General features: G+C 38.4%; 1 protein-coding gene across 1 annotated transcript in view; it reads left to right on the top strand.

The window, feature by feature from the left end:
• Positions 1–14,967, top strand: part of LOC132819788 (protein transport protein Sec23B) — a 65,505-nt gene that overhangs the window by 9,482 nt on the left and 41,056 nt on the right. Inside the window, exons 3-8 of the mRNA XM_060831559.1 lie at positions 1,668–1,725; positions 9,481–9,567; positions 9,740–9,976; positions 10,815–10,897; positions 11,711–11,855; positions 14,433–14,591. Of these exons, the coding sequence (XP_060687542.1) occupies positions 1,668–1,725; positions 9,481–9,567; positions 9,740–9,976; positions 10,815–10,897; positions 11,711–11,855; positions 14,433–14,591 (769 nt within the window). The remainder of the gene's footprint in view (positions 1–1,667; positions 1,726–9,480; positions 9,568–9,739; positions 9,977–10,814; positions 10,898–11,710; positions 11,856–14,432; positions 14,592–14,967) is intronic.

Genomic DNA, 14,967 nt, shown 5'->3' with positions numbered 1-14,967 from the left:
GTACTGTCAACCCTTACTAAGAGAAAATTGATCCAACAGCAAAATCATAACATTGTCCCAATATATTTTCAAAGGTGTACAATCCAGAACCTGAAGAGGTTTTAATGCAGAAATGTAGTTTTCTTGTTGAAATTACTGTTATAAACCATGAAAGAGCTAAATATTGAATATTTAATACAGACATCTGAACGCCTTTATTTGGTTAATGTCCTTGGCCTATTTTTTCTTTATTTCATTTAGTCATATTGTATTGCACATTTCTTTTTCTCCTGGATGTGAGGTATTTTTAATTTCAAGATTCTTGTACCTGTAATGTTGTTTAGGTCATTTTGTAACAATTAAACTACTTTCTCAAAAGTCACAACAAAGTGGATTTTGTAGCATTTTCCAATGAAATGCAGTTTTGGTTAGTGGCATGATTATGCAGTAATTTGCTTTCTATTGAATTTGACCACCAGCATATGGATTCTGTCTTGATATGATCTTTGGGGAGTTGCAATTTATATTACATTTTAAAATTAAGACTGATGACGCACTATCTTTGAAAAACCTTTTTTGTCAAAGTTTTATTCTTGCCCTCATCAGGACAATTCACAAGAAGTACTAAATGAAACCCAAAAAACAATATTATCCTCTGAGAGGAAAGAGCTGATTGTTGGCAAGTAGTCTTTGATGGAAGCATTGCCATGGTGACTGTTTCAGTTAATGATGACTGACAACTGCTAAGCTTTGTTTAAATTTTAAATCTGGTGTGTTGACTTTGACCAACAAGTATCACTCTGAAAAATGAAGCAGATAATGGCTGTTACCTCTTTCATTGAAATGGTGTGTATACATGTTCTTTCTGTCTACAAAGAACAGGGCCTCATGTATTAATCTATGTAGCTTCTGGTATGTACAAATATGCCAACAATGATTCTCAACTGATAATCCTAAATTATTTCTCAGCATAACTCTTCCCACACTCAGGATTATTTAGGGTATGTTCTGGAACGTGTGCCATTTGGACACTGTTGTTAGTGCTGTAAATGCTCACTGGTTGAGTATGATCTGAACCTTGTCTGTTATGAACAACTAAGAATACATGCTATTTGATGAGATCTTCCAATTTTTAGGTTGTATGACCTTTTCATCAATCTCTTCTATGCTTAAAGTATGAGATGACGTGATTAGGGTGGTTTATTGGAGACTGAATGAAAACCTGCAGGTTGAAGTAAATTGATCCATTTGATTATATTTGACTTCCTTGCAGTGTCAGCTATTTAAATCCCTAATTTTCTGATTCAGTCAGGTAAACTACATTGAAATGGTCAGGAATATTTTTGCCTATGTGTTCTGATTTGGATTGGTGTGCTACTAACGAATATTATATATAACGAGACTGATCAGACTAGACTTGGCCAGAAAAAGAAAAAAAAACTTTCTAAATATTCCTATTATTTTAAATCAAACCATTAATTATGTAGCCTAGTGTATTTTGTCAGACTAGCATAATACTTAATTTCACAATTTTTGAGTTTTATAGATGGACAGAATTGAATGATGTGATATGTGTCCCATTTTAAATATGCTCAAAGTAAATAAAAATATATTTGCATAATGAAAAATAAAGTTGTTCTTCAAAGTAACAAGATTGACTTGATTTTTTTTTTCTTATTTTAAAACAGTCAAGTGGACTATAGAGCAAAATTATGGGCATGCAACTTTTGTTTCCAGAGAAACCAGGTAAGGTTTGGGGAATTTTAACCACCTAATGTGTGAGTTGGCAAAATGAAAGATAACAGTTGGCCATGAAGAAATTTTTGAAAAAGGCTAAACTCTTGTTCTAGCTTTCCAAAGTTCTGCTATTCATTTAAGTGTTCCACACTTAAATACCCACAGTATCCTGTGGATTCTGAAGGATGGGATTTTACAGGTTTCTACTGTTTTAAGTTTAGAAGGATGAAAGATGATCTTATTTGGGGGGAATTAAAAAAAATCCTGAGGACACCTAATAGGGTGGATTCTGAGGGAATGTTTTCCTTGTAGGAGAAACTAGAGTTTGAGTACTCAGTTTGAGAAGAATAGATGAGATAAGATCATTTATCTCTTTTGAGAGAATTGTACAATTCTCTTTCCCAGAAAACAGTAGAAATTGGATCATTGAGTTAACTGAAGTCAAGCCCAGTCCTCCACTCAACAAGATCATGACTGATCTAATCTTAATCTCAACTAAAGAATCCTGACTACCTCCGATAACTTTTCACCCCTTTGCTTACCAAGAATCTACCTATCTCTGCCTTTAAAAACCATTCAAAAATTCTGCCTCCACCACTTTTTGAGGACAAGTTTCAAAGATACCAAAGCCACTGGGAGAACAATTTGCCTTATCTCTGTTAAATGGACAACTCCTAATTTTGAATCAGTGACCTCCTTATATTAGATTCTGCCAATAGAGGAAACCTTTCTTCCTTTCCATATCTACATTGTCAAGTACCCTCAGGAATTTGAATATTTCAATCAATCTAAATTCTAATGGATACAAGCTTGGCATGTCCAGCCTTTCATCATAAGACATCTCATCCATTCCCATGACAGATACTCTAATAAGCCTTCTCTGAATTACCTCCATTGAATTTCTATCATTCTTTAATTAATGGGATTGATATTCCGGGTCTCCAAATGTTGTCTCAGCAGTACCATGTATAATTGAAGTATAATTGTGCACTTTCATATTCATTTCCCTTTGCTCTAAACTTTAACATTCGATCAGCGCTCAGAATTACTTGCTGTACCTTCATACTAATCTTTTCAGATTAAAGCACTTGGATACCCAGATTTCTGAGTGTCAAGACTCTGTGATCACTCTCCAGTTGAGATAAAAATACTTTTTTATTATTCTTGCCAAATAGACAATTTCACATTTTCCTACATTATGTTTCATTTTCAGATCTTTGTCCATTCACCTAACACATCCATGATGGTTATACCCTCCTTATCTCTTCTTCCCAACTACTTTTCCAAATTTAGTTACCATACCTTCAATTCATTCATCTAAATCATTTATAAGATCTGTTAAGATTTGAGGCCTCAGCACAGATCCCTGTGGCACTTGTTACATCTTGCCAACCTTAAAGTTGCTAATTTATGCCTACTGTCCATACTTGTCCAGAAGATCTCCCATTTAGGTTATTAGACCAAATTAAAATAAATGTGGGCGGTTCGTAATTCTTAAAGCTTTAATACACGGTGAAGAGTATGGCATTCTAAATGTTTAGTCTCCCAGCACACCCCCTCAAATTCTTGACTGCTGCACTTTCGACTTTGATTGCCCTTGGAATGCGACACAATATTATAGGGGGAGATTTTAATCATCTGATGAACCCCACAGTAGATAGAATGCCCAAACTTCTCTTGCAATCTAAGCAACTAGTTGACTAACGTGTGGAATTGGGACTGGTGGATGTTTGGAGATGTCTCCACCCTACAGGTAGAGACTTCACCTTTTTCTCTAATCCGCAAAAGTGTCTTACCAGGATAGACCATTTTTAGCTCCCCTCGGTTTTTCTGGATTCGGCGGTGTCCTGTAAAATTGGAAACATAGCCATTTCTGATAATGCAGCTGTGTTTTGGAGGTTAAAATTAAGGGCAATGGAACAGGTTCGCAGCATTGGCAAATTGCTCTATTTATTCTCAAGGACAATAAGTTTATCGAGTACTTCTCGAGTGAATTTAAAGTGTCCTTGGCTATCGATTCGGATACAGCTAGTAACCTGTCTGTACTCTGGGAGACTGCTAAGGCATACGCTACAGGGATATCTTTTATTCGGCCAGTCGAAAGTGACAGAAGGGAAAGCAGCAGCGTCTGCTCAAGGCATGGTTGAAGGCAGCCGAGACAGCATATTTTGGCTATCAGTAACTAAACTGCAATGAGTCACAGCTCTCCGGGTTACATTGTACTCAATGCTCTCTCAAAGAGCGAAGACAGAACTCTCTTTCGTGAACCAAAGGCTGTTTGAGCATGACAGTAGGCCAGGCAAATATGTGGCATATCTGGCCAGGAAAAAGAATACCTCCCTCCTCAATCCATTACATCAATCAGAGAACGCACTGGGATTCTTACTTGTGACTCTTAAAAAGATCAATGCAGCATTTTGGAGATTTTACTCTTAACTATATCGAACTATATAGGTTGGCTAAGAGTTTTGTTTTAAGAACCTGGACCTTCCAGGTGTGACCTCGGCACAGACGTCTCTTCTTAATGTCCCCTTAACAGTACAAGAGATACAGCAGGCAGTAAGATAGATCCAAAGTGGAAAGACACCGGCCCAGATAGTCTCCCAAGTGAATTCCAGAGAATTTATAAATATATTGTCAGGGCTGATGCTGGATGTGTATAATATTCATACAGTCATGACTGCCTCCTGCCATCCCTGAGAGAGCCTAACATGTTTCTCATTCTCAAGACAGGGAAGACCCTGGAGGACTGTGCTTCATATTGTGCTTCAATTTGTGGGCACGCTGGCTCAGTGGTTAGCACTGCTGCCTCAAAGCGCCAGAGACCCGGGTTCAATTCCCGCCTCAGGTGACTCTGTGTGTGGAGTTTGCGCATTCTCCCCGTGTCTGCGTGGGTTTCCTCCGGATGCTCTGGTTTCCTCCCACAATCCAAAAATGCGCAGGTTAGGTGAATTGGCCAGGCTAAATTGCCCGTAGTGTCAGGTGAAGGGGTAAATGTAGGGGAATAGGCCTAGGTAGGTTGCACTTCGGCGTGTCGGTGTGGACTTGTTGGGCCGTTGGGGCTGTTTCCACACAGTAAGTAATCTAATCTAATCTAATATAGGCCCATTTCACTGTTAAATTCAGACTTTATAAAATTTTATCCAAGACACTTGTGTTGAGATTGGGGAGGATGTTGCCCTCTGTTGTTGAGGAGGACCATACGGGTTTTATAAAGGGCCACAGGTCCTCCAATAATATTAGAAGATTATTGAATATGATGCAAGTATGTCAGCAGCTATCAGTTCAGGGACTGGTGATGTATTTAGACGCAGAGAAGGCGTTCGACTAGATGGAGTGGCCATATCTTGTTTATACTTTGGAATGGTTTGGTCTCGGTGAGATCTTTGTCAGATGGGTGAATGTCTTGTATAGTGATCCACTGGACAATGGTTCTCACCAGTGGTGTAAGATCCAGTAATTTCAGTATCAGTAGGGGCAGTCAGCAAGGTTGTCCCCCCTCACTGCTACTGTTAACGTTTGGTGATTGAATCATTAACAGAGGGTATCTAGAGGGACTCCAACATAGCTGCCCTGGAAGTGGGATCAAGGGCACATTAGATCACATCATATGCAGATGATGTTTCTCTTATCAAACCCAGCAGTTTCTGTACCCCATTTAATACATTGCATTAATTTATTTGGCTCTTTCTCGGAATATAAGATCAATTTTGCAGAGTCGAAGGCTATGCCCATGGGAGCCTAAGGGAATACCTGATATTGAAGGTGAATTACGATTCCCCTCTAAATGGTGGTGTGCACGGGGGGTTTCTTTAATTGTTTTTGTTACTCTCACCTTTTGATCAATTATTTAAGACTAACTTTGCTCATTTGCTTGACATGATAAGGCAAGATCTTCAAAGATGGGAGGCCTTCGAAAACCCTGGTTAAGTCAGATAACCCTTATCTAAACGAATGTCCTTGGTCGTTTGCTACTTCCCATGTGAATGTTCCCTCTGATGTTTCCCAGGCAAACATTGTGGAGACTCACTGGTTGCTTAGTTCTTTTATTTGGTGTCACAGGCTGCCCCTCATTAAGCTTGCCAAATTGCAGCTACCCCAAGGGGTGGGGGGAGTAAACCTTCCAGATATTAAGACATACTGACTGAGCTTCCTCCTGCCCTTTGAGTGACTGGGCTTGAGGTTCCGAAGTCAATATGGTTGGATATCAAGGCCTCCCAGGCAAAGTGCCCCTTTACTAGTCTGTTGTTTAAGGGTAAGATGAGGACAGTTATGGAATACTGTCAGAATCCAATCAGTGTTAATATGGTCAAAACCTGGAGAGCAATGCAACAGCAAGGGCAGTTAATCTAAAACCTCCTTTCTTACCCCTATAGTTGGTGGCACACCAGGATTCCGGTCAGTGATGATGGATCCTGGATTCAAACTTTGGGCAACTAGGGGAGTCTCTACTTGGGAGACTTGTTTGAGGGGGAGATTATGATATCCTTCAACCAAATGAGCTGCAAGTATGGATTGCCCGGCAGAGACCATTTTCATTTCTTTCTGGTTAGGGATGTTATCCGATAAAAGACTATGCCTTTGACCAACCCCTAAAGGTCTGACACAGAAGAGAGTGCTTCATGCCACAAGTAATCTCTTGATTAGTGCTTTCTACCACCAACCGAAGTACAGTGCTTCGAGCGATATTGAGCGGCTATGTGAAGTCTGAGAACAAGAGTTGGGAATGGAGTTCACCTTAGAGACTTGAGAGGACATTTGGGAGAATGCGAGAAAGTTCTGGATCTGTAACAGAACACACGCTATGCTGTTGAAGGTGCTTCACAGGATGCATTTGCGAAATTCAAAAAGGGAGCATCTCCAATGTGCCCCAAGTGCACAATAGGCATGTGCACCCTCACTCATTGTTTGTGGTCATGCCACAAGCTTCATAGGTACTGGAGCACTGTGGCAGGAGTAATAACTTTGGTCCCCAGGACCCTCTCTAAGGTAGACCAGTCTCTTTTCTCTTGGGCTTGCTGACTTTATCTTCCTCAGATGCACATGGGAAAAAAGTTTTTTAACATTCTGACTTACTGTACAAGGAAGAACATTCTGATGAGCTGGGAGTATAAGAACCCTCTGGACCTGATGGGGTGGCGTAAATTAATTATGGAGCACATCCCTTTGGATTTCCTCACAAACATGGTGCACCGTGAAACAGAACGTTTTTATAAGTCATGGCAACCCTTTTTGAATTACCCGGAAGCAGATTTGTCTACCATTTTAATTAGAGCTTTTGTTTAGTTATGATCAATAGGTTTAGTGAACGTTGCATCTTGAGAGGAAGAATCCCAAATAAATATGGGTGTAATAATTAAGGCTTCCTAAGGTTGGGAGCTTCAGTGTGGTTGTGCTGAGTGGCGTTATTTATTTACTGATTTGTTTTGTAGAGTAGGGTAGTTGTTAGTTCATTGTAAATGTTATAATTTTAGATTGTTGTATTCTTGTAATTTTATAAATTTTGCAAAGATAAAATTTCTCAATAAAAAATTTTTTTTTAAAAAATGCTACTGGACTGCAGACATTTTCATTCTTTTCATTACTTTTTGCAATTCCATCGTCAGTGGGTTACCTATTGTTTCTACACAGAGTACTAGAGGACAGCTTGAGAACTGCCAGCTGCTGTTATAGATTCATGGTTGAAGAATTGTTGGAAATGTTCTTTCCACTGTTGATAGGTCACTTTTCATACTTAAGAAGAGATTCATCTTGATGGAAGAACCTTTGTTTATAGATGCCCCTTGTGGATTCAAAAAGGCTTGTTTTTTTTGTTGTCAGCAGTGAAATATACTTTAACTATGTCTCAGTAAAAATAGTTTTGAGTATAGATGTAACAAAAGCAGTTTAAAACAAAACCCAAAATGTCTAACTATTTTAACTTGGGAACCCAGAAGAGCACTGATGCTCTAAAAATTTTAATGTTCCAAAGACCTTAAAGTACGTCTATTTAATACTTTGCAGGTGAGTGTTCGACAATCAAGTCAAATCATGGAACATGTCTATCTTTATCTGGATGGAATAGCTCTTATTTAAATTATTAATCCCCTTGTACCTACAATGCATAATTTGTAGTGGATAATCTCTAATATTTAGGGACTTGGCAGAATGTGTGATGAGCCAGCATCACTACGGTGCAGACTGGAAAAGAATCATAGAATCAAGGAATCTCTACAGTGCAGAAAATGTGCAGCAAGCCAGCATCACTGAAACAGACTGCGGAAGAACCAGCAGTAGATGACTAAAAAGCTAATAAAAATGGAAAAAATTGATTGTGAAAGTAAATTGGCAAGAAATATAAACACCAACAACAAGAACCTCTGTGGGTATATCAAAAGAAATACAAGCTAAGATAAGGGTGGGACCTCAGTAATTGATAGTGAGGAACAGTGAAATGGTAGATCATTTAAATCAGTATTTGGTGGTTTTTAATGTGGAGTACACTGTAAACAGAGAAGCAGTTTGCTAATGGGAGGAAAAATCTTGTAACTCTATCACGAGGGACGCAGTATTTGACAAACTATTGGGACTAAAGGCAAACAAGTCACCAGGACCTAATGGCTTGCATCCTAAGATTTTTTTAAAAATGACTGCAGGATAGTGGATGCATTGGTCAAAATATCCTAGGACTTGCTGAATTCCAAGAGGGTTTAGCAGATTTAGGAAACTGTCAATGTGATGCCAGTGCAAATTAGAATATACTGGCAGTTCAAAAGATATTCATTAGGTTGATTCCTGACTGAAACGATTTGACTTATCAAAAGCTGATAAATAGACTAGGCCTTTATCCCTGAGTTCAAAATAATCTTATTAAACCACACAAGACTCTGAGGGGGTTTGAGAGGGTGATGTTGAGAATGTGTTTCCATAAATGGAGGAACCTCAAACTAAGGGTCATGGTCGCAGAATATTTAAAACTGAGTTATGAAGAAATTTCTTCTCCTAGACGCTGGTGAATGTCTGGAATTATGCACCCAACAGAGTTATGGGGGCTAGGTCACTGAAAGTATTTGAAGAGGAGACAGAGAGACTTTTTAAATATCAGAGTTGATAGCTGTGCTGAGCTCACATGAAAGAGAAGTTGAGGCCTTGATGAGCCTTAATGAAGACTGATGAAGGAGAAGTGCCCCAAAAGTTAGTGCTTCCAAATAACCCTGTTGGACTATAACCTGGTGTTGTGCAATTTTTAACTTTGAGCCTTGATCTTGTTGAATGGCAGAGCAAGCTTGAGATGTTTAATTGTAAATTCCTGCTTCTTCTACTTATATTCTTAATATATTCTTTAATCTTTTGAAGATTGAAATTGGATTGTTTCAAAAATGTAACTAATTATATCAATTTTGTTCACCTCTCATTGAATGATTTTTGTCACCTGTTGCAAATGAGTTGTGAAAATATACTGTATCTTGAAGTATCTGGTGGATATTATCAGCCATTAAATCTAAAGGTTTCATAAAGTATAATGCTCATCATAACAATTTGGATGTGTTTTTTCCTTAATAATGTAAATATAGTGGAATATTCCTGCTAGAATATTTGAATGATGGAAAATATCCACCAATATTGCAGATACTTTGTCCTTCCAAACATTGTGTAATGAAGGAATTTTGCACTGTAAATTCGTATTCCATGTGATTTCTATATTTGATTTTCAGTGCACACTTTTGTGTTTGTCGAGTCACAAAATTACTTGTTTCTTATCTTTGCAAATTATCTGTTCTACAGTTTTCATCATCTTACTCGGGCATTTCTGAAGTAAATCAGCCAGCTGAGCTACTGCCACAGTTTTCAACTATTGAGTACGTTGTCCAGGTAAGGTCAGGGGCATTCTCACTGCATTCATATTACAATGCCATAGTATTTTATTTGTTACATTAATTTGTAATTTAAATGATTTGAATTCACAAGATATTTTGAGTCGTCTTATGTATCTCTTAATCTTTATATAATTTGCATAATGGTCTTTTTAACGGGTATTGAACAGCGAGGTACTCCGGCCCCCCTCATCTTCCTGTATGTGGTGGATACTTGCCTGGAGGAAGATGATCTTCAGGCTCTGAAGGAATCTCTGCAAATGTCCCTGAGTCTACTTCCTTCCAACGCACTAGTTGGTCTGATTACATTTGGTCGAATGGTACAGGTCCATGAACTGAACTGCGAAGGGATTTCCAAAAGCTATGTCTTCAGGGGAACAAAGGACCTAACAGCAAAGCAAATTCAGGTGAGCTTGAGAGGTTATTGCAAAGTTCAAAGATTTCATTGAAGTTACTTGAAGTAAATCTCTTCAAGACGTAGACATTTCAACTTCCAGGTTTTTCTGTTTTACAGCATTGTTTTTAGCCAAAAAATGCATTTCTTGCAAGTGAAGGTTTTGTAACTTTGCTCTACTTCCCATCAAAGTTAATTATTAATGCAGTAGTGCTGTATAAGTTCTACAACATTAACTGACGGTTCTTTTGTTGAAGCTAGCATTTGCAGAATCATAACCTATTATCATCTCTGCTTCTATGAATGCTTCTAAACACTATTTTCATAAGGAGAGTATTTGCAACTTTACTCCATCCTGTATTGTTCAAATTAATGCCATTTTAAAAGTTTGCAACAAATTTTAGCTTTTGTATTTTCCTTTTTGAATGGTACAGTTGAGTTCAACTGTGCTCATCTCTTATTCAGTAAATCAATCTAAAGCATTCTTGTTAATATTGCTTCTATCAGTGTTAATTCAGCTTCCTCAGTTTCCATCCGAAAAAGTTTGAGATGTGGTTAGTTTTCATTATGCAATTATTTTGTCATAAAAGCGTAAAAAAGACATAACTTTTATACAGAAATGGTTAAAATATATCTGGATAAGGTATGTCCATGCTGACGAGGAATAAGTTACTGCTTAATGTAGTGTTCATATTTTTCAAACTACTAGTATGTTTTAACTTGCTATGGTGCAAGAGACTTGAGTGAGAATATTAAATCTCCACTATCTCCATAATACCAAGCCGGTTGATTAGTTTCTTGTATTGAAGTACAGGTATTTAGTTTTTTTTCACTTTGCCTACTTTGAACAGGATATGTTGGGTCTCACAAAGCCATCTGCAGCAGTTCAAGGAAGGGCCCCTCAACCACAGGAACATCCTGGCATATCCAGCAGGTATTATCACTGCAGGCAGTTAAGACTTATTTTTTTTCATGCAACTCTTAATATTTTATCATTTAAAGAAAAATATATTTAGGGAGAAGCTTTTTTCCCACCTAATTCCCTCAGTTAATTATTTGTCAAAATTAAAATGTTCAACTATAAAGCTTCTGTTGCCTATTAAATACATGTTGAATAATTAAGTAGCTATTTGTTAAAATTCACATGATAATCTTAGATAGGGATGTTCATTCCTCCAAGAGCAAGTTTTTATTAATCTGACATTTTAGAATCTGGAATCGACAGTTTGGTTATCATATTCCATTTGAAGTACCATCATAAGAGCATATTTAATTCTCGAGATTCTTATCAAAGCTTCACTCCTTTTTATTTCTGACTAGATTTTATTGGAATGCACACCATGTTTATAATGAAGTATGGAAATAACAGTCTGTTTCTGCCACTTGAACTTATTAATTTAACGTATCATTGAGTTTCTTCTGATCTCTTCCTTTATTTTCAGTATCAGTTTATTCAATATTGGTCATAAGATTTTTTTTCCAGTTATCATAAATGCTTTACTTGAATGAATACATAGTAAATAAAACCCTCAAGAATCAAGACTTCAGGCTGTTATTACAAATTTGGTTAATTTCAGATAGTACATTTAAAATAAAACATCACCCCAACTGTTTCCTTTAACTTCTGATAATTCCTAACACTATTTACAAAGTGGAATACCTAGCTGCCTGGCAGTGAGCTTTGATAGTTTATGCTTATTTAAGATCCTTCAGCTAACAACACAGATGATATGCTGCTTTTTCTAAGGTTCTTGCAGCCAGTGCAGAAGATTGACATGAACTTGACAGACCTGCTTGGAGAACTTCAGAGAGACCCCTGGCCTGTACCTCAGGGCAAAAGACCTTTGCGATCTACTGGTGTGGCCATATCCATAGCAGTTGGTTTGCTGGAGGTAATGAGCTGTAGCTTCATGTTCGTGTAATTTATTTTGGGATGTTAAACCATTAAAATAGACTGAACAAACACATTTCTCCATTTCCCTAGTAGTTTAATACCTGACATTTAATTTATTTTAGAAGAAATTGTGAATTAATTTCCTCACGACAGTATTCATTTTGGATAGAACATAGAACAATACAGCCAGAACAGGCCTTTGGTCCTAGCTTCCTGTTGGACTTTTAATTAAGGAGATCGATTAATAAACATTTCCTGGAACAAGTGTGGTTGTCACATGGGTCAGTTGGGCTCTCTTCACTGGTCTCCCACACAATGGGAAAACTGACCGTACATATCCACTGTTCGCACATACTTCTGTACTCGCTCATTCAGCAACTAGAGGTTGTTGATGGAATCTACCCAGTGATTGGAAGTAAGTCATCTCACAGGTTCATATATAACTGTTTGAGCTCAAGAATTTCTAAAAGAAAAGAAAGTGTTTGTATCTCATATCGATTTTTAATGGATAGATTTTCTCTTTATTTTTCACTGTTCTTGTTCCTTGATAAAGGGAAAAGCAACAACTCTTATATTTTTCTTCTCTGTTGGCCAATAGAAAACTTGCCATTAAGCAACTAGTTTGGAAATAAACACTCAGCAATATTAAATGTTTGCTAGGTGCTAATCTGTGAGTTTCCCAGTAGAGAAATTCATCTGGGGAAAGAAATTATATACGAGATGTCTAACTGACATTTTTCAGTGTCCCACAATTTGGAGGAAGAATATATTGAAGCTTTATGTGCAAGAAGTCTTTGTTTTTAAATTGTGTTGTTAATGCAGTTCTGTTGCTACAAGTTGTTCTGTGACTTGAAGTGATGCTGTTGAAATATGGTGGGAGCTAAAGCCAACACTGTATTTGATTATCTTGATCTCTTAAAAACAACCAATGTTGGAGATCACAGCAGGTGAGACAGCATCCATGGAGAGAGAGCAAGCTAACGTTTCAGAATTGGCTTGCCTAGAGGAGGCAGAGGGTAGAGGTGAAAGGTTGTTTTTCAGTCTGGAGGTCCATGACTAGTGGTGTTCTGCAAGGATCTGTACTGGGGCCTCTGCAGCTTGTGATTGGATGAAAATGTAAATGGGTAGATTACAAAAGATGCAGACAATGCAAAGATTGGTGGAGTTGTGGATAGTGTAGAAGGTTGTCAAATGATACAGCGGGACATAGATCAGTTGCCGATCAGGTCAGAGAAATGGCAGATGGAGTTTAATCTGAGTAAGTATGAGATGCTGCACTTTGGAAGATCAAATGTTAAGGAAAAGTATACCGTTAATGGCAGGACCCTGCACAAAATTGTACAGAGGGACCTTGAGGTTCAAATCCATAGCTCCCTGAAAGTAGCCATGCAAGTAGATAGGGTGGTGAAGAAGGCATATGACATGCTTGAATTTATTGGTCAGGGAATTGAGTACAAGAGCTAGGGTGTCATGTTGCAGCTTTATAAGACTTTGGTTAAGCCGCACTTGGAATGCTGCGTTTAATTCTGGTTGCCACATTACCTGGAGGCTTTGGAGAGGGTGCAGAAGAGGTTTAGCGGCGTGCTGCCTGAAATAGTGAACATGAACTATAAGGAGATGCTAGAAAATCTCAGTTTGTTTTCACTGGAGCGGCGGAGTTTGTGGGGAGACTTGATAGAAGTCTACAAAATTATGAGATGTGTAGATAGTATTGAGTCAAAATGTCTAATAGTTGTAGGCGTGCATTTAAGGTGAGAAGGGGAAAGTTCAAAAAAGATGTGAGGAGCAGGTTTTTCACAGTGATAAGAATTTGGAATGCACTGTCAGGGGTGGTGGTGGTGAAGGCATATATGATATGGGTATTTAAGAGACTTTTAGGTAAGCGCATGAATGTGCAAGGAATGGAGGGATATGGGCCAAGGGCAGACAAAAAGGATTAGTTTAGTGTCCTGTTTGGCACAGCGTCCTGGGTCGAAGGGCCCATTCCAGTGCTGTACAGCTCTATATTCTATGTCTAGATGACTGCTCATCAGAGCAGAAGTGAAGTGTGGAGGGGGCAGAATTTATGCTACAGTTGGTTGGGAGTAGGAGTGGCGTTGAAGTGCTGGGGGAGAAAAGATGTTGATATTCAGATTAAGTGATCAGAATGCGAGAATGGCAGAACAATGATGTTCCTAACTGTCAGACTGGAAATAGCAGTCCAATTGGGGTAGGGGAAATAGAGAGAAGACATGGTGACTGTGAATGTAACCAGTAAAGCTAAAAGGAAGGGAAGGAATGGGAGTTGGTTCACGATCTCTACTATCAACATCTTTTCTCCCCCAGCATGCCAACTCCACATCCCCTCCCCCAATTATAACATAAAGGCCCTGCCCCCACACTTCACTTCAGTTGTGATGAAGAGTCATCTAGACTCAAAACGTTGGCTTTCTCTCTCCATGGATGCAACCTGAGTCAGTGTGATCTCCAGCATGTTGATTTCAGATCAGATTCCAGCATCTTCAGTAATTTGCTCCTATCTTGATCTCCTGTCGATCTTTGTTTTATTATTCTAATATTTGAATGCCTTCCTCAGGGTAGCTTTCCTAACACTGGAGCTAGAATAATGTTGTTCACCGGAGGACCACCTACCCAGGGCCCCGGCATGGTAGTGGGGGATGAGCTTAAATCACCCATTCGCTCATGGCATGATATAGAAAAGGATAATGCACGATTCCTAAAGAAAGCGACCAAGGTTTGTCGTTTTTTTTATATTTTAGAATGTTATAGTTGCATGGAATGTCACTAATTATTTAATAGTTTTTGGCATACAAGCTAAGAGATTTAGAGAGTGAACTTGTTTCATTCTTTCATGGGATATAGCCATCACTGACAAGGTCAGCATTTGTTGTTCTTCCCAAATTGCCCTTGAACTGTGAGTGGCTTGCTTGGCCATTTCAGAGGCCAAGTAAACTTGCATATAGACCAGACTGGATAAACATACCAGATTGCTTCTGTGATAGAAATCAAAGGACCAGATGGATCTTAACAAAATTTTAGAGTAGTTCCATGATACCATTACTGAGAGGTGCTTTCTTGATGAAAGCACATTGATTTTCTTGCTTCTCGGA

The sequence above is a fragment of the Hemiscyllium ocellatum genome, chromosome 10 (genome assembly GCF_020745735.1).
Source record: "Hemiscyllium ocellatum isolate sHemOce1 chromosome 10, sHemOce1.pat.X.cur, whole genome shotgun sequence".
Taxonomy (NCBI): domain Eukaryota; kingdom Metazoa; phylum Chordata; class Chondrichthyes; order Orectolobiformes; family Hemiscylliidae; genus Hemiscyllium; species Hemiscyllium ocellatum.
Note: the sequence above shows the minus strand (reverse complement) of the source record. Positions and strands in the feature narration are given on the sequence as shown.